Consider the following 20150-nt stretch of genomic DNA (forward strand, 5'->3'; position numbering starts at 1 on the left):
GAATGATTGAACCAATACTAAGTGTAACCTTCAGTGTGGTGGCCGAGCGGTTAAGGCATTGGACTTAAGTACCAATGGACATTAGTACTCGTGTGTTCAAATCCCACCCGCACTAAGTACATTTTGACATCATAGATATAAATGTCCTATCACAATTGAATGATTGAACCAATACTAAGTGTAAAATTCAGTGTGGTGGCCGAGCGGTTAAGGCGTTGGACTTAAGTTCCAATGGACATTAGTCCTCGTGGGTTCAAATCCCACCTGCACTAGGTACATTTTGACATCATTGATATAAATGTCCTATCACAATTGCATGATTGAACCAAATACTAAGTGTAACATTCAGTGTGGTGGCCGAGCGGTTAAGGCGTTGGACTTAAGTTGTAATGGACATTAGTCCTCGTGGGTTCAAATCCCATCCGCACTAAGTACATTTTGACATCATAGATATAAATGTCCTATCACAATTAAAGGATTGAACCAATACCAAGTGTAACATTCAGTGTGGTGGCCGAGCGGTTAAGGCATTGGACTTAAGTTCCAACCTACATTAGTCCTCGTGGGTTCAAATCCCACCCACACTAAGTACATTTTGACATCATTGATATAAATGTCCTATCAAAATTGAATGATTGAACCAATACTAAAGTTCAACATTCAGTGTGGTGGCCGATCGGTTAAGGCGTTGGACTTAAGTTCCAATGGACATTAGTCCTCGTGGATTCAAATCCCACCTGCACTAAGTACATTTTGACATCATTGATATAAATTTCCTATCACAATTAAATGATTGAACCAATACTAACTGTAACATTCAGTGTGGTGGCCGATCGGTTAAGGCGTTGGACTTAAGTTCCAATGGACATTAGTCCTCGTGGATTCAAATCCCACCTGCCCTAAGTACATTTTGACATCATTGATATAAATTTCCTATCACAATTAAATGATTGAACCAATACTAAATGTAACATTGAGTGTGGTGGCCGAGCGGTTAAGGCGTTGGACTTAAGTTCCAATGGACATTAGTCCTCGTGGGTTCAAATCCCACCCGCACTAAGTACATTTTGACATCATAGATATAAATGTCGTATCACAATTGAATGATTGAACCAATACTAAGTGTAACATTGAGTGTGGTGGCCGAGCGGTTAAGGCGTTGCACTGCGCATACGTTCTGCGCATTTGAAGCAGACTTTCAAGATGGCTGCCACAACAAACAAGTACGCTTCGCGATCGCCGAATGCACGCAAATTTAAAGGATTTTTGACGGAGAAAGAGAAGAGAAGAAGATTGGCAGTTATCCAGGCGAACCGCCAACATAAGAAAGTTGCTGAAGTAGTTTTAGAATCAAATTCAGGTACGTACGTACGGTGTCAGTATACGACGTAAACTTTGGTTGAGTCGTCTGCAACTGTTATCCACAACTCGAATCAATATATTTTCACATTTTATTTGTTTTTATGAACATCGGATTATGCTTATTTTGGGGGAAACAGTGTTTATTTTTTCCTAATTCCTGTTTCACTAAATACAGAAATTGTGATAAAAAAAATATTTGACAACGAAGTTTGTCTGTCGCGTCGTCTGCAGCTTTCATTAATTATGACGAGGTGCCTTCAACGCGAACTGGTAATTTTAACTATACGCACAAAACCCGCAATTTGAGGGCATGATTGTCCTCACACTTCCATATAACCAAGGGGATACAATTTTAACTATGAATAAACAGCATGTTCAAATATTTTCTATATTTTGCTGTTTTGAAATCCATATTTATTTTCCTAGTGTTATAAATTTAGAGCATTGAAATTTCATCTGTTTACTCTTCAGAAAAAAATTAACATGTAACATGATGAACTTGCGGCTGTGTTAAGGAAATTAAAATTAAAATACTTGCATATTATAGTAGATACTTGAATTTTATTTTTTCTATTTGTTATTGTGTCAAATATTTTTGTTCTAAATACATTGTAATATATATTTTTGGACATTTTCTCCCAATAAATGTTTTTTCTGAAAATAAGCCATGACCTAAAAATTATTGTTATTTTTCACATTATCTGAATGTGAGAGAGTTTCTGTTTTGCCTATGGCTCCTTTGGAAATGATGATTTTGGAATAATGGTTTCTTTTTATTTCTGTAAATATTCATACATTTCTTACGAATAGCACAGATAGTATGTTAACATCTTACTGTTGTCAATATCTGTTAGCCAGTATAGTAGTGCAAATTGCATGAAATTTATTTACATGATGACTGTAATGATAATCTGATTTATCTTTACAGAAGTTACTTCAGAAAGTGCTATAAATTGGAATGTTGGACGCAGAATAGTACAGCTGTCTGTTCTAGCTGAGGGATTAAAAGCCTGTGCTGTGTGTTGTGAACACCTTGTTCTGGTGGATTGCCAGGAGAGACGATATGGTCTTGGTAGTGTACTGTATATACCTTGCCAGAGATGTGGTGCTGTAAACCATGTGTATACAGGTTCGACACATAGGAATGCCAAATCAAACCAAGGATTACCTATATTTGATGTAAATACCAAATTAGCCACCGGTAAGATTTACAGGCAAACTAAGGATTCATCTCAATTATTAACCTCTTATGGTCATATATTGGTGAACATACTTTTAGTAATGTAGGGCAGCAAAAACTAATCTTATAAAATGTTAATCTAAGTTGTTTCTTATTTCATAACATAGGAATGGTACACAGTGGAATGGGAGAGACTCATGTGAATAACTTCCTTGCCTCACTGAATATACCGGGTATACACCACAAGACATTAAAGAAAAGAGAAAGAGAAGCAGGTGTTGGTATTGAGAATGTTGCAAAACGACTGTGTGTTAAAGCTCTTACTGAAGAACAAAAACTTAGTTCACATGAAAATCAAGTTGATATTTCCTTTGATGGTGCATGGCAGCGCCGTGGCTCTGGCAAAGAATATAACAGTCTGTCAGATCATGGTGCTGCTATAGGGGAAGCAACTGGTAAAATTATGGGATATGCTGTGCGTTCAAAGGGATGCAAAATTTGTGAAAATGGGGATATGAACACAAGAAAACATGACTGTCGTAAAAACTGGACAGGGAGTTCCAAAGCTATGGAAGGAGATATTGCTGTTGAAGTGGTAAAAATTATTAACAAAACTAGTGCTAAAACAGTATCTTTAACTATGGATGATGATACAACAACCATTCATAAACTAAGAACAGAAATTAACCAAGATATTGAAAAGAGACCAGATATGAACCACACCAAAAAAGGTCTAGGAAATAAACTATATGAACTTTCAAAAACTCACAAAATATTAACACCACGTGTTATCAAGTATTTTCAAACATGTTTTTCCTATGCTGTTACTCAGAACAAAGGTAGGCCAGCTTTAATCAATAAAAACTTGCTTGCCATTGTTCCCCATGCATTTGGATCTCATGAATCATGTGATCGTAAATGGTGTGGTTACTAACGTCAGCCAGATACTTACTGCCACAAACGTCTTCCATATGGTAAAGATCTTTCTGGGGTAAAATTGCGTAAAGATTTAAAATCTATTTTTGAAATTTATGCTGCATGTGCAAATAAACTTTCTCTTATGAGTTCAACACAAGCCAATGAAAGCTTTCATAACACTGTTGCTTCTAAAGCACCAAAAAACAGACATTACAGTAAATCAGAAAGTTTAAATATCCGCATTGCAGCAGCAGTTTCACAGAAAAATAGTGGATACACATATGTTTGTAGTGTTAACAAAGAAAATGGACTATCTCCTGGAATTGTTTCACAGGTGAGGGGAATAAAACTAGACAATAAAGCAAGAAAAAGAAAGATGCAGAGAGAAAACAAAAAATACAAACTTAGACGTATACAATTAAAAGAGGAGCGAAACAAAAAATGTAATGCTACTGAGTTAAGAGAAGGTGACACATACAACACAAACATTGCAATTAGAAATGACATTGATATTACATGTATTCCTGAACCAGTTAATGCTCCTGTACGTTTTCCAGTAAGAATACTTCAAGATTCTCCTGTTGTTGTATTTGATCTTGAAACAGCATCATTTGGTATTGATTCCTCAATTTGTCAGATTGCTGCATCTTATGATGGTAAAATATTTGATGAGTATGTTGACCCCTGTCAGCCAATACATCCAGCAGCATCCAATGTAACTGGGTTGACATATACATGTGGTAAACTGTTTCATAACTTTAATTTAGTACCAACATTATCACAGAAAGATGCTCTTGAGAGTTTTATAGAATGGATTCCATTAAATTCTGTGTTAGTTGCACATAACTGTAAGAATTTTGATGCTAGGATTCTGGCTAGTTCTGTGCAAAGATATGGTCTTTTAGACAAACTGAAACATAAACATTGCTGCTTTTCTGATACGCTCTCTGTATTTCGTGAAATTTTACCACCTCGATCATCTTACTCTGAAGAAAACCTGGTTAATGATTATTTACACACTGAATACAGTGCTCACAATGCAAAACATGATGTACATATGCTTCAACAATTGATTGGTAAATGTAATGTTGACATCAGCCATATTAGTAAACATAGCTTCTCTGTTGATTTTATTATAGAAGCTCTTGAATTTCTATTGTGTAAAAAGAAAAATCTGTCTTCTCTTAGTCAACTAATAAGTAAGAAGGTAATTACAAAGTGTATGGCTGAGAAAATAGCTGCTTCTGGTCTGGCTTTTTGTCACTTGAACTTGGCTTATAGCAGAGGAGGGATAGATGGATTGGTGAAGTTGCTTAGTGAAGATTAACCAAACATAAAAAAACATTCTTGTCACTATCGCAGTTTTTGACTCCCATGTGCGAAGCACAAAATGGGAGTCTTTGCAGTTAGTGTGTGTGTATGTGTGTATGTGTGTATGTGTGTCCGACTGTTCCACTGCTATCTCAAGAACCATACATCGGTTTTTGATGAAACTTGGTGCATAGATGCTCTGGGCCAATGCGCAGATTTGATTAGGTTTTGGTAAAAATCCATGCTCGTTAATTACCTAATTTGCATGATAATTAGCTAATTTTTAGCTGTTCTATGACTTTTCCACTGATATCTAAAGAACCACTCATTGGATTTTGATGAAACTTGGTACATAGATGCTCTGAACATATGCGCAGATTTGATTAATTTTTGGTAAAAATCCGTGCATACTAATTACCTAATTTGCATGATAATTAGCTATTTTTTAGTGGTTCCATGACTGTTCCACTGATATCTAAACAACCACTCATTGGATTTTGATGAAACTTGGTACATAGATGCTCTGAACTAATGCTAGGTTTTGATTAGTTTTTGGTAATAATCCGTGGATACTAATTACCTAATTTGCATAATGATTAGTCAATTTTCGGTTTTTCCACTGATATCTCAAGTACTAATCATCACATTTCAATGAAACTTGGTACATAGATCCTTTAGGACTATGCAGAGACCTGATTAGTTTTAGGGTAAATAATTGTGCATATTAATTACCTAATTTGCATAATTATTTTTCAGCTTTTCTACTGATATCTAAAGTACTAATCATCACATTTCAATGAATCTAGAATTATGCAGACCCAATTAGTTTCCGGTAAATATTTGTGCATATTAATCGCCTAATTTGCATAATTAACCAACTTTCACACTGATATCTCAGGTACTATACATCACATATCAATGAATGTACATGGATGCTGTAGGACAATAGACAGACCTGAATAATTGTGGGTTACAATCTGTACATATTAATTACCTAATTTGCATAATTAACCAATTTTAAGCTTTCACACTGATATATAAAGTACCGTAAAAACTCCAAAATTTCGACCGGTTTTAAATAATTGGTGTTAGAAATGTGACGTGTTTTTAGAGTCAAAATTAAGGTGCATTTTCGGACGGTCGAATTTTTCAGAATAGAAATCAGCAAATGAAAAAATGGGGATGATAGACAGTGTGCTTCATTAGTTTTTAAAAAATGCAATGTCCGTCAATTGACGTAAACTTCCTCATGTTTCACGGTAAAAGCAAAGGTCGTGGCCGAGTTGTAACTCAAAATCTAAACAAAGTCATCAATCAGTGAGTATTATGACAAGCAAAACAAAACATCAAGACGCGGAGAAGAGGTCAGCACAAAACTAATAGGTCAAAAGACAAAGCTGTCTCGCACTACCTAGGAAAACTTGCGAATGTTCGAAGTACAGGTACCCATTGGACAAAAGATACATGGAGGTTTAGCAAACTATCTCCCCGACCCAGTGCAATGTATCCGGTTAGAATCAAAGCTCACGTGTCCCTTATTTGAGGGACCAAATTCTGCCGTAAATTCGCCCTTGGATTAAAAAATAAAATGGGATTTAAGAAAATAAAATGGGACTTTTAAGGTGTATTTTGGCGTCATTTTTCGGACATTTCAATCAATCCTGCCGGCTAAAATAGAGTAAGTTTTACCGTAGTCATTGACGTCTGTCTATTCAAGAGTACACGTGTATGATTTTTATCGTGACTAGCGTGAGCGGGTAAGCTTCCTTTCGAGAATGAGCTGTTATCACTGTGAACAATGTTAAATTATTCTTCAGATGACCAGTTTATTTTTTAAAAACAACTGATTTTTTTATTTAAAAAAAATCATGCCGTTTTCGCATCAAAATCCAAGCCAAAATATCGTACTACAACATCAATCTCTTCCGCATTGCGTTCAATAACATTAACATATTTAAATAAGCTATGGTAATTTGAACACGTTGGCATCATCCAGCTTTTTGATTGGTTAATTAGCGATTTGACCTATTTGACCTAAGAGAACATGGCGGATATCCTACAGCATCAAACGTTTATACGAGACCGGAATCATTCGCTTACGATGAAACTAAGTTGACTTTTATTTGTATTTCATAACCATTCAACAAATTTATTTTGTGTACATTATTATAATCACTACTGAGTACAGTAATAATCAACAATTCAGAAACGCAGCATGCCGAGATTTTTGTGTTCGTTTTTATTTGAAACTTCGTTTATTTAGAATATATTTTCGTTACCAATAAAATAAAAATCTCTCAGTCAATCAGAAACCCGGATTCATGCCTTCGAGGAAGGTCCCGTTTGAACGCTCACATCGTTTTTTTTTTTCGTTTGGGGGAAAACTAAACTGGTCGCAATTTTTGAATAAGAATGAGTCGGCAATTTTTAGTGGAGTCGAAAATTTGGAGGTAAATAAAACACCGAAACCCGGCAAATAAATAGGCGGCCGAATTTTTAGAGGGGTCGAAATTTTGGAGTTTTCACGGTACTAATTATTCCATTTCAATGAAACTTAGTACAAAGATGCTCTAGGACAATGTACAAACCTAATTAGTTTGGGGTAAAAATCTGTTCATATTAATTCCCTAATAAGCATAATAATTCATAATTTTTTGGTTCTAATCACATTTCAATTAAACTTGGAGACATAGATTTTCTGTTACATTGCGCAGACCTCATTAGTTTTACACTCAAATCTGGTCATATTAATTTTCTGATTTGCATAATTAGTTTTCAGCTAAGTAATTTCGAATTATATTTAATGTGTCTCCAATACTCTCAGCACATGGGAGTTCTTTCTAAGCTTTCTTTGATTTGAAAAGAAGTAACTATATTTAAAACAATGATTAATGACTCTTGTGATATTTTTTTAGTTCACTAATCCATCCATTCGTTACATGACTTCTTTGAGAACACTAGACTGATATTTGGTATGTAAATGTCTCATAGGGTGAAAATGGGATTATTCATGCAATGTTGGCATATTTTCAGAAAAGAAAACACTTTTTTTGTCCATTGAAGGTTATTGTATCTAAATATATGTATTTATATCCAGATTTAAAAAAAAATTAAATACATACAATTGTATATTAATAAAATGATAAAGCAAGTGTTATATGATTTTAAAATATGTGAAATATTTAATTATATTAGTATTTATGGACCACTTTTATTTATTTATCGATATATGAATATTTAAAAAAACAGAACACAAAATAAATATTACTTACAACTAAACAATACTGATCTTTTTGTCACTTCATGTATGGTAACACTAGTCATACTCTGGTTTGTATGTATGTTACAGCACACCACACCCCTCCCCACCACCATACACACCTGTGCCCTAACTGAGAATACAATGCTTTCATCAGTATCCCTCAGAAGAAAATAATACTTCAGTGCATTAAATAGTGGCTTGACTTTGAATTTCTATATTTCCAATGAAAGGTAAGAATATTCTCCCAAGCACCCAGCCAATATATATAAACTGTACTTCATATATAAAACAATATAATCTACTGATGTTGGATGTACATGACCATATTTGATGTACCCCGGTATGTATATTGACAAGGGCACTGGCAAAGGTCAAAGGTCACGCAAATGATCCAACATGGCCACCAAGATTATTGAAACTGACAATTAAACTATTTTTTTCTCAAAAAGTAGTGCATTAGCATACCATTTTCAATGTATAATATGGAATAACTTCATAAGCACTCGACATATACACAATTTCAAGAGATTTCCATGGATGAAATTTTTTGTAGGACAGTTTCTATGAATTTTTTTATCTAAAATACAAAACCAAATGAAGGAAACTGTTGTTTTCTTTAAATAGGTAATTTCTTAAATTCATTAGAATTGAATTTAAATATGAACTCATATTATGTGCTGATAGGATAAAACCAATTTCAGTAAAAATGTGGATTAAGACTGAGTATAAATGACAACTTAAGTTTTTTATTAAAGCTACTTTAAAATGCTGACTCAGCATAATTGTGAGTTGTGTATCTTAAAAATTAGTACATTAACCCCATGTTTTTTTCTTTTCTATGAGTTTAGAGTAACATGTCCTGTACACCTGTAGTATTTTAAACGATTTTCCATGGGTTTTTTATTTTGTAGCATACATCCTTAAGGCGTTGGACTTAAGTTCCAATGGACATTGGTCCTCGTGGGTTCAAATCCCACCCGCACTAAGTACATTTTGACATCATTGATATAAATGTCCTATCACAATTGAATGATTGAACCAATACAAAGTGTAACATTGCGTGTGGTGGCCGATCGGTTAAGGCGTTGGACTTAAGTTCCAATGGACATTAGTCCTTGTGGATTCAAATCCCACCTGCACTAAGTACATTTTGACATCATTGATATAAATTTCCTATCACAATTGAATGATTGAACCAATACTAAATGTAACATTGAGTGTGGTGGCCGAGCGGTTAAGGCGTTGGACTTAAGTTCCAATGGACATTAGTCCTCGCGGATTCAAATCCCACCCACACTAAGTACATTTTGACATCATTGATATAAATGTCCCATCAAAATTGAATGATTGAACCAATACTAATGTTCAACATTCAGAGTGGTGGCCGATCGGTTAAGGCGTTGGACTTAAGTTCCAATGGACATTAGTCCTCGTGGATTCAAATCCCACCTGCACTAAATACATTTTGACATCATTGATACAAAATTTCCTATCACAATTGAATGATTGAACCAAATGTAACATTGAATGTGGTGGCCGAGCGGTTAAGGCGTTGGACTTAAGTTCCAATGGACATTGGTCCTCGTGGGTTCAAATCCCACCCGCACTAAGTACATTTTGACATCATAGATATAGATGTCCTATCACAATTGAATGATTGAACCAATACTAAGTGTAACATTCAGTGTGGTGGCTGAGCGGTTAAGGCGTTGGACTTAAGTTCCAATGGACATTAGTCTTCGTGGGTTCAAAACCCACCCGCAGTAAGTACTTTTTGACATCATTGATATAAATGTCGTATCACAATTGAGTGATTGAACCAATACTAAGAGTATCATTGCGTGTGGTGGCTGAGCGGTTAAGGCGTTGGACTTAAGTTCCAATGGACATTGGTCCTCGTGGGTTCAAATCCCACCCGAACTAAGTACATTTTGACATCATAGATATAAATGTCCTATCACAATTGAATGATTGAACCAATACTAAGTGTAACATTCAGTGTGGTGGCCGAGCGGTTAAGGCGTTGGACTTAAGTTCCAATGGACATTAGTCCTCGTGGGTTCAAAACCCACCCGCAGTAAGTACATTTTGACATCATTGATATATATGTCGTATCACAATTGAGTGATTGAACCAATACTAAGAGTATCATTGCGTGTGGTGGCCGAGCGGTTAAGGCGTTGGACTTAAGTGCCAATGGACATTAGTCCTTGGGGGTTCAAATCCCACCCGCACTAAGTACATTTTGACATCATTGATATAAATTTCCTATCACAATTGAATGATAGAACCAATACTAGTGGTATCGAGTGTGGTGGCCGAGTGGTTAAGGCGTTGGACTTAAGTTCCAATGGACATTAGTCCTCGTGGGTTCAAATCCCACCCACACTAAGTACATTTTGACATCATTGATATAAATGTCCTATCACAATTGAATGATTGAACCAATACGAAGTGTAACATTGCGTGTGGTGACCGATCGGTTAAGGCGTTGGACTTAAGTTCCAATGGACATTAGTCCTTGTGGATTCAAATCCCACCTGCACTAAGTACATTTTGACATCATTGATATAAATTTCCTATCACAATTGAATGATTGAACCAATACTAAATGTAACATTGAGGGTGGTTGCCGAGCGGTTAAGGCGTTGGACTTAAGTTCCAATGGACATTAGTCCTCGTGGGTTCAAATCCCACCCGCACTAAGTACATATTGACATCATAGATATAAATGTCCTATCACAATTGAATGATTGAACCAATACTAAGTGTAACATTCAGTGTGGTGGCTGAGCGGTTAAGGCGTTGGACTTAAGTTCCAATGGACATTAGTCCTCGTGGGTTCAAATCCCACCCGCACTAAGTACATTTTGACATCATAGATATAAATGTCCTATCACAATTGAATGATTGAACCAATACTAAGTGTAACATTCAGTGTGGTGGCTGAGCGGTTAAGACTTTGGACTTAAATTCCAAAGGACATTAGTCCTCGTGGGTTCAAATCCCACCCACACTAAGTACATTTTGACATCATTGATATAAATGACCTATCACAATTGAATGATTGAACCAATACTAAGTGTAACATTCAGTGTGGTGGCCGAGCGGTTAAGGTGTTGGACTTAAGTTCCAATGGACATTAGTCCTCGTGGGTTCAAATCCCATCCGCCCTAAGTGCATTTTGACATCATAGATATAAATGTCCTATCACAATTGAATAATTGAACCAATACCAAGTGTAACATTCAGTGTGGTGGCCGAGGGGTTAAGGCGTTGGACTTAAGTTCCAACGGACATTAGTCCTCGTGGGTTCAAATCCCACCCACACTAAGTACATTTTGACATCATAGATATAAATGTCCTATCACAATTGAATGATTGAACCAATACTAAGTGTAACATTCAGTGTGGTGGCCGAGTGGTTAAGGCGTTGGACTTAAGTTCCAATGGACATTAGTCCTCGTGGATTCAAATCCCACCTGCACTAAGTACATTTTGACATCATTGATACAAAATTTCCTATCACAATTGAATGATTGAACCAAATGTAACATTGAATGTGGTGGCCGAGCGGTTAAGGCGTTGGACTTAAGTTCCAATGGACATTGGTCCTTGTGGGTTCAAATCCCACCCGCACTAAGTACATTTTGACATCATAGATATAAATGTCCTATCACAATTGAATGATTGAACCAATACTAAGTGTAACATTCAGTGTGGTGGCCGAGCGGTTAAGGCGTTGTACTTAAGTTCCAATGGACATTAGTCTTCGTGGGTTCAAAACCCACCCGCAGTAAGTACTTTTTGACATCATTGATATAAATGTCGTATCACAATTGAGTGATTGAACCAATACTAAGAGTATCATTGCGTGTGGTGGCCGAGCGGTTAAGGCGTTGGACTTAAGTTCCAATGGACATTGGTCCTCGTGGGTTCAAATCCCACCCGAACTAAGTACATTTTGACATCATAGATATAAATGTCCTATCACAATTGAATGATTGAACCAATACTAAGTGTAACATTCAGTGTGGTGGCCGAGCGGTTAAGGCGTTGGACTTAAGTTGCAATGAACATTAGTCCTCATGGGTTCAAAACCCACCCACAGTAAGTACATTTTGACATCATTGATATATATGTCGTATCACAATTGAGTGATTGAACCAATACTAAGAGTATCATTGCGTGTGGTGGCCGAGTGGTTAAGGCGTTGGACTTAAGTTCCAATGGACATTAGTCCTCGTGGGTTCAAATCCCACCCGCACTAAGTAGATTTTGACATCATTGATATAAATTTCCTATCACAATTGAATGATAGAACCAATACTAGTGGTATCGAGTGTGGTGGCCGAGTGGTTAAGGCGTTGGACTTAAGTTCCAATGGACATTAGTCGTCGTGGGTTCAAATCCCACCCACACTAAGTACATTTTGACATCATTGATATAAATGTCCTATCACAATTGAATGATTGAACCAATACGAAGTGTAACATTGCGTGTGGTGACCGATCGGTTAAGGCGTTGGACTTAAGTTCCAATGGACATTAGTCCTTGTGGATTCAAATCCCACCTGCACTAAGTACATTTTGACATCATTGATATAAATTTCCTATCACAATTGAATGATTGAACCAATACTAAATGTAACATTGAGTGTGGTGGCCGAGCGGTTAAGGCGTTGGACTTAAGTTCCAATGGACATTAGTCATCGTGGGTTCAAATCCCACCCGCACTAAGTACATATTGACATCATAGATATAAATGTCCTATCACAATTGAATGATTGAACCAATACTAAGTGTAACATTCAGTGTGGTGGCTGACCGGTTAAGGCGTTGGACTTAAGTTCCAATGGACATTAGTCCTCCTGGGTTCAAATCCCACCCGCACTAACTACATTTTGACATCATAGATATAAATGTCCTATCGCAATTGAATGATTGAACCAATACTAAGTGTAACATTCAGTGTGGTGGCTGAGCGGTTAAGACGTTGGACTTAAGCTCCAATGGACATTAGTCCTCGTGGATTCAAATCCCACCTGCCCTAAGTACATTTTGACATCATTGATACAAAATTTCCTATCACAATTGAATGATTGAACCAAATGTAACATTGAATGTGGTGGCCGAGCGGTTAAGGCGTTGGACTTAAGTTCCAATGGACATTGGTCCTCGTGGGTTCAAATCCCACCCGCACTAAGTACATTTTGACATCATAGATATAAATGTCCTATCACAATTGAATGATTGAACCAATACTAAGTGTAACATTCAGTGTGGTGGCCGAGCGGTTAAGGTGTTGGACTTAAGTTCCAATGGACATTAGTCCTCGTGGGTTCAAATCCCATCCGCACTAAGTGCATTTTGACATCATAGATATAAATGTCCTATCACAATTGAATAATTGAACCAATACCAAGTGTAACATTCAGTGTGGTGGCCGAGGGGTTAAGGCGTTGGACTTAAGTTCCAACGGACATTAGTCCTCGTGGGTTCAAATCCCACCCACACTAATTACATTTTGACATCATAGATATAAATGTCCTATCACAATTGAATGATTGAACCAATACTAAGTGTAACATTCAGTGTGGTGGCCGAGTGGTTAAGGCGTTGGACTTAAGTTCCAATGGACATTAGTCCTCGTGGATTCAAATCCCACCCACACTAAGTACATTTTGACATCATAGATATAAATGTCCTATCACAATTGAATGATTGAACCAATACTAAGTGTAACATTCAGTGTGGTGGCCGAGTGGTTAAGGCGTTGGACTTAAGTTCCAATGGACATTAGTCCTCGTGGATTCAAATCCCACCCACACTAAGTACATTTTGACATCATAGATATAAATGTCCTATCACAATTGAATGATTGAACCAATACTAAGTGTAACATTCAGTGTGGTGGCCGAGTGGTTAAGGCGTTGGACTTAAGTTCCAATGGACATTAGTCCTCGTGGATTCAAATCCCACCTGCACTAAGTACATTTTGACATCATTGATACAAAATTTCCTATCACAATTGAATGATTGAACCAAATGTAACATTGAATGTGGTGGCCGAGCGGTTAAGGCGTTGGACTTAAGTTCCAATGGACATTGGTCCTCGTGGGTTCAAATCCCACCCACACTAAGTACATTTTGACATCATAGATATAAATGTCCTATCACAATTGAATGATTGAACCAATACTAAGTGTAACATTCAGTGTGGTGGCCGAGTGGTTAAGGCGTTGGACTTAAGTTCCAATGGACATTAGTCCTCGTGGATTCAAATCCCACCTGCACTAAGTACATTTTGACATCATTGATACAAAATTTCCTATCACAATTGAATGATTGAACCAAATGTAACATTGAATGTGGTGGCCGAGCGGTTAAGGCGTTGGACTTAAGTTCCAATGGACATTAGTCCTCGTGGGTTCAAATCCCACCCACACTAAGTACATTTTGACATCATAGATATAAATGTCCTATCACAATTGAATGATTGAACCAATACTAAGTGTAACATTCAGTGTGGTGGCCGAGTGGTTAAGGCGTTGGACTTAAGTTCCAATGGACATTAGTCCTCGTGGATTCAAATCCCACCCACACTAAGTACATTTTGACATCATAGATATAAATGTCCTATCACAATTGAATGATTGAACCAATACTAAGTGTAACATTCAGTGTGGTGGCCGAGTGGTTAAGGCGTTGGACTTAAGTTCCAATGGACATTAGTCCTCGTGGATTCAAATCCCACCTGCACTAAGTACATTTTGACATCATTGATACAAAATTTCCTATCACAATTGAATGATTGAACCAAATGTAACATTGAATGTGGTGGCCGAGCGGTTAAGGCGTTGGACTTAAGTTCCAATGGACATTGGTCCTCGTGGGTTCAAATCCCACCCACACTAAGTACATTTTGACATCATTGATATAAATGTCCTATCACAATTGAATGATTGAACCAATACGAAGTGTAACATTCAGTGTGGTGGCCGAGCGGTTAAGGCGTTGTACTTAAGTTCCAATGGACATTAGTCTTCGTGATTTCAAAACCCACCCGCAGTAAGTACTTTTTGACATCATTGATATAAATGTCGTATCACAATTGAGTGATTGAACCAATACTAAGAGTATCATTGCGTGTGGTGGCCGAGCGGTTAAGGCGTTGGACTTAAGTTCCAATGGACATTGGTCCTCGTGGGTTCAAATCCCACCCGAACTAAGTACATTTTGACATCATAGATATAAATGTCCTATCACAATTGAATGATTGAACCAATACTAAGTGTAACATTCAGTGTGGTGGCTGAGCAGTTAAGGCGTTGGACTTAAGTTGCAATGGACATTAGTCCTCATGGGTTCAAAACCCACCCGCAGTAAGTACATTTTGACATCATTGATATATATGTCGTATCACAATTGAGTGATTGAACCAATACTAAGAGTATCATTGCGTGTGGTGGCCGAGTGGTTAAGGCGTTGGTCTTAAGTTCCAATGGACATTAGTCCTCGTGGGTTCAAATCCCACCCGCACTAAGTAGATTTTGACATCATTGATATAAATTTCCTATCACAATTGAATGATAGAACCAATACTAGTGGTATCGAGTGTGGTGGCCGAGTGGTTAAGGCGTTGGACTTAAGTTCCAATGGACATAAGTCCTCGTGGGTTCAAATCCCACCCACACTAAGTACATTTTGACATCATTGATATAAATGTCCTATCACAATTGAATGATTGAACCAATACGAAGTGTAACATTGCGTGTGGTGACCGATCGGTTAAGGCGTTGGACTTAAGTTCCAATGGACATTAGTCCTTGTGGATTCAAATCCCACCTGCACTAAGTACATTTTGACATCATTGATATAAATTTCCTATCACAATTGAATGATTGAACCAATACTAAATGTAACATTCAGTGTGGTGGCTGAGTGGTTAAGACGTTGGACTTAAGCTCCAATGGACATTAGTCCTCGTGGATTCAAATCCCACCTGCACTAAGTACATTTTGACATCATTGATACAAAATTTCCTATCACAATTGAATGATTGAACCAAATGTAACATTGAATGTGGTGGCCGAGCGGTTAAGGCGTTGGACTTAAGTTCCAATGGACATTGGTCCTCGTGGGTTCAAATCCCACCCGCACTAAGTACATTTTGACATCATAGATATAAATGTCCTATCACAATTGAATGATTGAACCAATACTAAGTGTAACATTCAGTGTGGTGGCCGAGCGGTTAAGGCGTTGGACTTAAGTTCCAATGGACATTAGTCTTCGTGGGTTCAAAACCCACCCGCAGTAAGTACTTTTTGACATCATTGATATAAATGTCGTATCACAATTGAGTGATTGAACCAATACTAAGAGTATCATTGCGTGTGGTGGCCGAGCGGTTAAGGCGTTGGACTTAAGTTCCAATGGACATTAGTCCTCGTGGGTTCTAAACCCACCCGCAGTAATTACATTTTGACATCATTGATATATATGTCGTATCACAATTGAGTGATTGAACCAATACTAAGAGTATCATTGCGTGTGGTGGCCGAGCGGTTAAGGCGTTGGACTTAAGTGCCAATGGACATTAATCCTTGTGGGTTCAAATCTCACACGCACTAAGTACATTTTGACATCATAGATATAAATGTCCTATCACAATTGAATGATTGAACCAATACTAAGTGTAACATTCAGTGTGGTGGCCGAGCGGTTAAGGCATTGGACTTAAGTTCCAATGGGCATTAGTCCTCGTGGGTTCAAATCCCACCTGCACTAAGTACATTTTGACATCATTGATATAAATTTCCTATCACAATTGAATGATAGAACCAATACTAGGGGTAGAATCGAGTGTGGTGGCCGAGTGGTTAAGGCGTTGGTCTTAAGTTCCAATGGACATTAGTCCTCGTGGGTTCAAATCCCACCCGCACTAAGTAGATTTTGACATCATTGATATAAATTTCCTATCACAATTGAATGATAGAACCAATACTAGTGTTATCGAGTGTGGTGGCTGAGTGGTTAAGGCGTTGGTCTTAAGTTCCAATGGACATTAGTCCTCGTGGGTTCAAATCCCTCCCACACTAAGTACATTTTGACATCATTGATATAAATTTCCTATCACAATTGAATGATTGAACCAATACGAAGTGTAACATTGCGTGTGGTGACCGATCGGTTAAGGCGTTGGACTTAAGTTCCAATGGACATTAGTCCTTGTGGGTTCAAATCCCACCCGCACTAAGTACGTTTTGACATATTTGATATAAATGTCCTATCACAATTAAATGATTGAACCAATACTAAGTGTAACATTGAATGTGGTGGCCGAGCGGTTAAGGCGTTGGATTTAAGTTAGAATGGACATTAGTCCTCGTGGGTTCAAATCCCACACACACTAAGTACGTTTTGACATATTTGATATAAATGTCCTACCACAATTAAATGATTGAACCAATACTAAGTGTAACATTGAGTGTGGTGGCTGAGCGGTTAAGGCGTTGGATTTAAGTTAGAATGGACATTAGTCCTCGTGGGTTCAAATCCCACACACACTAAGTACATTTTGACATCATTGATATAAATGTCCTATCACAATTGAATGATTGAACCAATACTAAGTGTAACATTGAGTGTTGGGCCTAGCAGTTAAGGCGTTGGACTTAAGTTCCAATGGACATTTTTCCTTGTGGGTTCAAATCCCACCCGCACTAAGCACGTTTTGACATCATTGATATAAATTTCCTATCACAATTGAATGATTGAACCAATACTAAGAGTAACATTGAGTGTGGTGGCCGAGCGGTTAAGGCGTTGGTCTTAAGTTCCAATGGGCATTAGTCCTCGTGGGTTGAAATCCCACCCACGCTAAATACATTTTGACATTATTGATATAAATGTCTGATCACAATTGAATGATTGAACCAATACTATGTGTAACATTGAGTGTGGAGGCCGAGCGATTAAGGCGTTGAACTTAAGTTCCAATGGACATTTTTCCTTGTGGGTTCAAATCCCACCCACACTAAGTACGTTTTGACATATTTGATATAAATGTCCTATCACAATTAAATGATTGAACCAATACTAAGTGTAACATTGAGTGTGGTGGCCGAGCGGTTAAGGCGTTGGATTTAAGTTAGAATGGACATTAGTCCTTGTGGGTTCAAATCCCACACACACTAAGTACATTTTGACATCATTGATATAAATGTCCTATCACAATTGAATGATTGAACCAATACTAAGTGTAACATTGACTGTTGGGGCGAGCGGTTCAGGCGTTGGACTTGAGTTCCAATGGACATTAGTCCTCGTGGGTACAAATCCCACCCGCACTAAGTACATTTTGACATCATTGATATAAATGTCTTATCACAATTGAATGATTGAACCAATACTAAGTGTAACATTAAGTGTGGTGGCCGAGCGGTTAAGTCGTTGGACTTAAGTTCCAATGACATTACTCCTCGTGGGTTCAAATCACACCCGCACTTAGTACGTTTTGACTTCAATGATATGAATGTCCTATCACAATTGAATGATTGAACCAATACTAAGTGTAACATTGAGTGTGGTGGCCGAGCGGTTAAGGCGTTGGATTTAAGTTAGAATGGACATTAGTCCTCGTGGGTTCAAATCCCACACACACTAAGTACATTTTGACATCATTGATATAAATGTCCTATCACAATTGAATGATTGAACCAATACTAAGTGTAACATTGAGTGTTGGGCCTAGAAGTTAAGGCGTTGGACTTAAGTTCCAATGGACATTTTTCCTTGTGAGTTCAAATCCCACCCGCACTAAGCACGTTTTGACATCATTGATATAAATTTCCTATCACAATTGAATGATTGAACCAATACTAAGAGTAACATTGAGTGTGGTGGCCGAGCGGTTAAGGCGTTGGTCTTAAGTTCCAATGGGCATTAGTCCTCGTGGGTTGAAATCCCACCCACGCTAAATACATTTTGACATTATTGATATAAATGTCTGATCACAATTGAATGATTGAACCAATACTATGTGTAACATTGAGTGTGGAGGCCGAGCGATTAAGGCGTTGAACTTAAGTTCCAATGGACATTTTTCCTTGTGGGTTCAAATCCCACCCACACTAAGTACGTTTTGACATATTTGATATAAATGTCCTATCACAATTAAATGATTGAACCAATACTAAGTGTAACATTGAGTGTGGTGGCCGAGCGGTTAAGGCGTTGGATTTAAGTTAGAATGGACATTAGTCCTCGTGGGTTCAAATCCCACACACACTAAGTACATTTTGACATCATTGATATAAATGTCCTATCACAATTGAATGATTGAACCAATACTAAGTGTAACATTGACTGTTGGGGCGAGCGGTTCAGGCGTTGGACTTGAGTTCCAATGGACATTAGTCCTCGTGGGTACAAATCCCACCCGCACTAAGTACATTTTGACATCATTGATATAAATGTCTTATCACAATTGAATGATTGAACCAATACTAAGTGTAACATTAAGTGTGGTGGCCGAGCGGTTAAGTCGTTGGACTTAAGTTCCAATGACATTACTCCTCGTGGGTTCAAATCACACCCGCACTTAGTACGTTTTGACTTCAATGATATGAATGTCCTATCACAATTGAATGATTGAACCAATACTAAGTGTAACATTGAGTGTGGTGGCCGAGCGGTTAAGGCGTTGGATTTAAGTTAGAATGGACATTAGTCCTCGTGGGTTCAAATCCCACACACACTAAGTACATTTTGACATCATTGATATAAATGTCCTATCACAATTGAATGATTGAACCAATACTAAGTGTAACATTGAGTGTTGGGCCTAGAAGTTAAGGCGTTGGACTTAAGTTCCAATGGACATTTTTCCTTGTGAGTTCAAATCCCACCCGCACTAAGCACGTTTTGACATCATTGATATAAATTTCCTATCACAATTGAATGATTGAACCAATACTAAGAGTAACATTGAGTGTGGTGGCCGAGCGGTTAAGGCGTTGGTCTTAAGTTCCAATGGGCATTAGTCCTCGTGGGTTCAAATCCCACCCACGCTAAATACATTTTGACATCATTGATATAAATGTCTGATCAC

At 37.6% G+C, this 20150-nt stretch overlaps 1 protein-coding gene and 31 non-coding genes across 32 annotated transcripts; all 32 read left to right on the forward strand.

Annotated features, from left to right (window-relative positions):
- The first annotated feature begins 189 nt into the window (after window positions 1–189).
- Window positions 190–272, forward strand: TRNAL-UAA (transfer RNA leucine (anticodon UAA)). Its single transcript has one exon. It is a non-coding gene; the product is annotated as a tRNA-Leu (tRNA).
- A 704-nt stretch (window positions 273–976) lies between these two features.
- TRNAL-UAA (transfer RNA leucine (anticodon UAA)) lies at window positions 977–1059 on the forward strand. The gene has a single exon. It is a non-coding gene; the product is annotated as a tRNA-Leu (tRNA).
- Window positions 1060–1653: 594 nt separating this feature from the next.
- Window positions 1654–4787, forward strand: LOC146747803 (uncharacterized). The gene is made up of 3 exons (XM_085497453.1): window positions 1654–2563; window positions 2710–3381; window positions 3994–4787. The coding sequence occupies exons 2-3, from the start codon at window positions 2712–2714 to the stop codon at window positions 4785–4787; spliced, it is 1464 nt and encodes a 487-aa protein (XP_085353579.1). The 5' UTR covers window positions 1654–2563; window positions 2710–2711.
- A 4772-nt stretch (window positions 4788–9559) lies between these two features.
- TRNAL-UAA (transfer RNA leucine (anticodon UAA)) lies at window positions 9560–9642 on the forward strand. The gene has a single exon. It is a non-coding gene; the product is annotated as a tRNA-Leu (tRNA).
- A 388-nt stretch (window positions 9643–10030) lies between these two features.
- On the forward strand, window positions 10031–10113 carry TRNAL-UAA (transfer RNA leucine (anticodon UAA)). Its single transcript has one exon. It is a non-coding gene; the product is annotated as a tRNA-Leu (tRNA).
- Window positions 10114–10341: 228 nt separating this feature from the next.
- TRNAL-UAA (transfer RNA leucine (anticodon UAA)) lies at window positions 10342–10424 on the forward strand. Its single transcript has one exon. It is a non-coding gene; the product is annotated as a tRNA-Leu (tRNA).
- Window positions 10425–10812: 388 nt separating this feature from the next.
- On the forward strand, window positions 10813–10895 carry TRNAL-UAA (transfer RNA leucine (anticodon UAA)). The gene has a single exon. It is a non-coding gene; the product is annotated as a tRNA-Leu (tRNA).
- A 74-nt stretch (window positions 10896–10969) lies between these two features.
- Window positions 10970–11052, forward strand: TRNAL-UAA (transfer RNA leucine (anticodon UAA)). Its single transcript has one exon. It is a non-coding gene; the product is annotated as a tRNA-Leu (tRNA).
- Window positions 11053–11283: 231 nt separating this feature from the next.
- Window positions 11284–11366, forward strand: TRNAL-UAA (transfer RNA leucine (anticodon UAA)). Its single transcript has one exon. It is a non-coding gene; the product is annotated as a tRNA-Leu (tRNA).
- A 74-nt stretch (window positions 11367–11440) lies between these two features.
- Window positions 11441–11523, forward strand: TRNAL-UAA (transfer RNA leucine (anticodon UAA)). The gene has a single exon. It is a non-coding gene; the product is annotated as a tRNA-Leu (tRNA).
- Window positions 11524–12220: 697 nt separating this feature from the next.
- On the forward strand, window positions 12221–12303 carry TRNAL-UAA (transfer RNA leucine (anticodon UAA)). Its single transcript has one exon. It is a non-coding gene; the product is annotated as a tRNA-Leu (tRNA).
- Window positions 12304–12374: 71 nt separating this feature from the next.
- On the forward strand, window positions 12375–12457 carry TRNAL-UAA (transfer RNA leucine (anticodon UAA)). Its single transcript has one exon. It is a non-coding gene; the product is annotated as a tRNA-Leu (tRNA).
- A 231-nt stretch (window positions 12458–12688) lies between these two features.
- TRNAL-UAA (transfer RNA leucine (anticodon UAA)) lies at window positions 12689–12771 on the forward strand. The gene has a single exon. It is a non-coding gene; the product is annotated as a tRNA-Leu (tRNA).
- A 383-nt stretch (window positions 12772–13154) lies between these two features.
- Window positions 13155–13237, forward strand: TRNAL-UAA (transfer RNA leucine (anticodon UAA)). Its single transcript has one exon. It is a non-coding gene; the product is annotated as a tRNA-Leu (tRNA).
- Window positions 13238–13311: 74 nt separating this feature from the next.
- Window positions 13312–13394, forward strand: TRNAL-UAA (transfer RNA leucine (anticodon UAA)). Its single transcript has one exon. It is a non-coding gene; the product is annotated as a tRNA-Leu (tRNA).
- Window positions 13395–13468: 74 nt separating this feature from the next.
- On the forward strand, window positions 13469–13551 carry TRNAL-UAA (transfer RNA leucine (anticodon UAA)). Its single transcript has one exon. It is a non-coding gene; the product is annotated as a tRNA-Leu (tRNA).
- A 74-nt stretch (window positions 13552–13625) lies between these two features.
- Window positions 13626–13708, forward strand: TRNAL-UAA (transfer RNA leucine (anticodon UAA)). Its single transcript has one exon. It is a non-coding gene; the product is annotated as a tRNA-Leu (tRNA).
- Window positions 13709–13782: 74 nt separating this feature from the next.
- Window positions 13783–13865, forward strand: TRNAL-UAA (transfer RNA leucine (anticodon UAA)). Its single transcript has one exon. It is a non-coding gene; the product is annotated as a tRNA-Leu (tRNA).
- Window positions 13866–13939: 74 nt separating this feature from the next.
- TRNAL-UAA (transfer RNA leucine (anticodon UAA)) lies at window positions 13940–14022 on the forward strand. The gene has a single exon. It is a non-coding gene; the product is annotated as a tRNA-Leu (tRNA).
- A 69-nt stretch (window positions 14023–14091) lies between these two features.
- Window positions 14092–14174, forward strand: TRNAL-UAA (transfer RNA leucine (anticodon UAA)). Its single transcript has one exon. It is a non-coding gene; the product is annotated as a tRNA-Leu (tRNA).
- Window positions 14175–14248: 74 nt separating this feature from the next.
- On the forward strand, window positions 14249–14331 carry TRNAL-UAA (transfer RNA leucine (anticodon UAA)). The gene has a single exon. It is a non-coding gene; the product is annotated as a tRNA-Leu (tRNA).
- A 69-nt stretch (window positions 14332–14400) lies between these two features.
- Window positions 14401–14483, forward strand: TRNAL-UAA (transfer RNA leucine (anticodon UAA)). Its single transcript has one exon. It is a non-coding gene; the product is annotated as a tRNA-Leu (tRNA).
- Window positions 14484–14557: 74 nt separating this feature from the next.
- Window positions 14558–14640, forward strand: TRNAL-UAA (transfer RNA leucine (anticodon UAA)). Its single transcript has one exon. It is a non-coding gene; the product is annotated as a tRNA-Leu (tRNA).
- Window positions 14641–14714: 74 nt separating this feature from the next.
- TRNAL-UAA (transfer RNA leucine (anticodon UAA)) lies at window positions 14715–14797 on the forward strand. Its single transcript has one exon. It is a non-coding gene; the product is annotated as a tRNA-Leu (tRNA).
- A 69-nt stretch (window positions 14798–14866) lies between these two features.
- TRNAL-UAA (transfer RNA leucine (anticodon UAA)) lies at window positions 14867–14949 on the forward strand. The gene has a single exon. It is a non-coding gene; the product is annotated as a tRNA-Leu (tRNA).
- Window positions 14950–15494: 545 nt separating this feature from the next.
- TRNAL-UAA (transfer RNA leucine (anticodon UAA)) lies at window positions 15495–15577 on the forward strand. The gene has a single exon. It is a non-coding gene; the product is annotated as a tRNA-Leu (tRNA).
- Window positions 15578–15648: 71 nt separating this feature from the next.
- Window positions 15649–15731, forward strand: TRNAL-UAA (transfer RNA leucine (anticodon UAA)). Its single transcript has one exon. It is a non-coding gene; the product is annotated as a tRNA-Leu (tRNA).
- Window positions 15732–16114: 383 nt separating this feature from the next.
- On the forward strand, window positions 16115–16197 carry TRNAL-UAA (transfer RNA leucine (anticodon UAA)). The gene has a single exon. It is a non-coding gene; the product is annotated as a tRNA-Leu (tRNA).
- A 545-nt stretch (window positions 16198–16742) lies between these two features.
- TRNAL-UAA (transfer RNA leucine (anticodon UAA)) lies at window positions 16743–16825 on the forward strand. Its single transcript has one exon. It is a non-coding gene; the product is annotated as a tRNA-Leu (tRNA).
- Window positions 16826–16899: 74 nt separating this feature from the next.
- Window positions 16900–16982, forward strand: TRNAL-UAA (transfer RNA leucine (anticodon UAA)). The gene has a single exon. It is a non-coding gene; the product is annotated as a tRNA-Leu (tRNA).
- A 71-nt stretch (window positions 16983–17053) lies between these two features.
- Window positions 17054–17136, forward strand: TRNAL-UAA (transfer RNA leucine (anticodon UAA)). The gene has a single exon. It is a non-coding gene; the product is annotated as a tRNA-Leu (tRNA).
- A 2893-nt stretch (window positions 17137–20029) lies between these two features.
- On the forward strand, window positions 20030–20112 carry TRNAL-UAA (transfer RNA leucine (anticodon UAA)). Its single transcript has one exon. It is a non-coding gene; the product is annotated as a tRNA-Leu (tRNA).
- The last annotated feature ends 38 nt before the right edge of the window (window positions 20113–20150 follow it).

This window comes from Saccoglossus kowalevskii, chromosome 3 (assembly GCF_978046115.1).
Source record: "Saccoglossus kowalevskii chromosome 3, keSacKowa6.1, whole genome shotgun sequence".
NCBI classification, from domain to species: domain Eukaryota; kingdom Metazoa; phylum Hemichordata; class Enteropneusta; family Harrimaniidae; genus Saccoglossus; species Saccoglossus kowalevskii.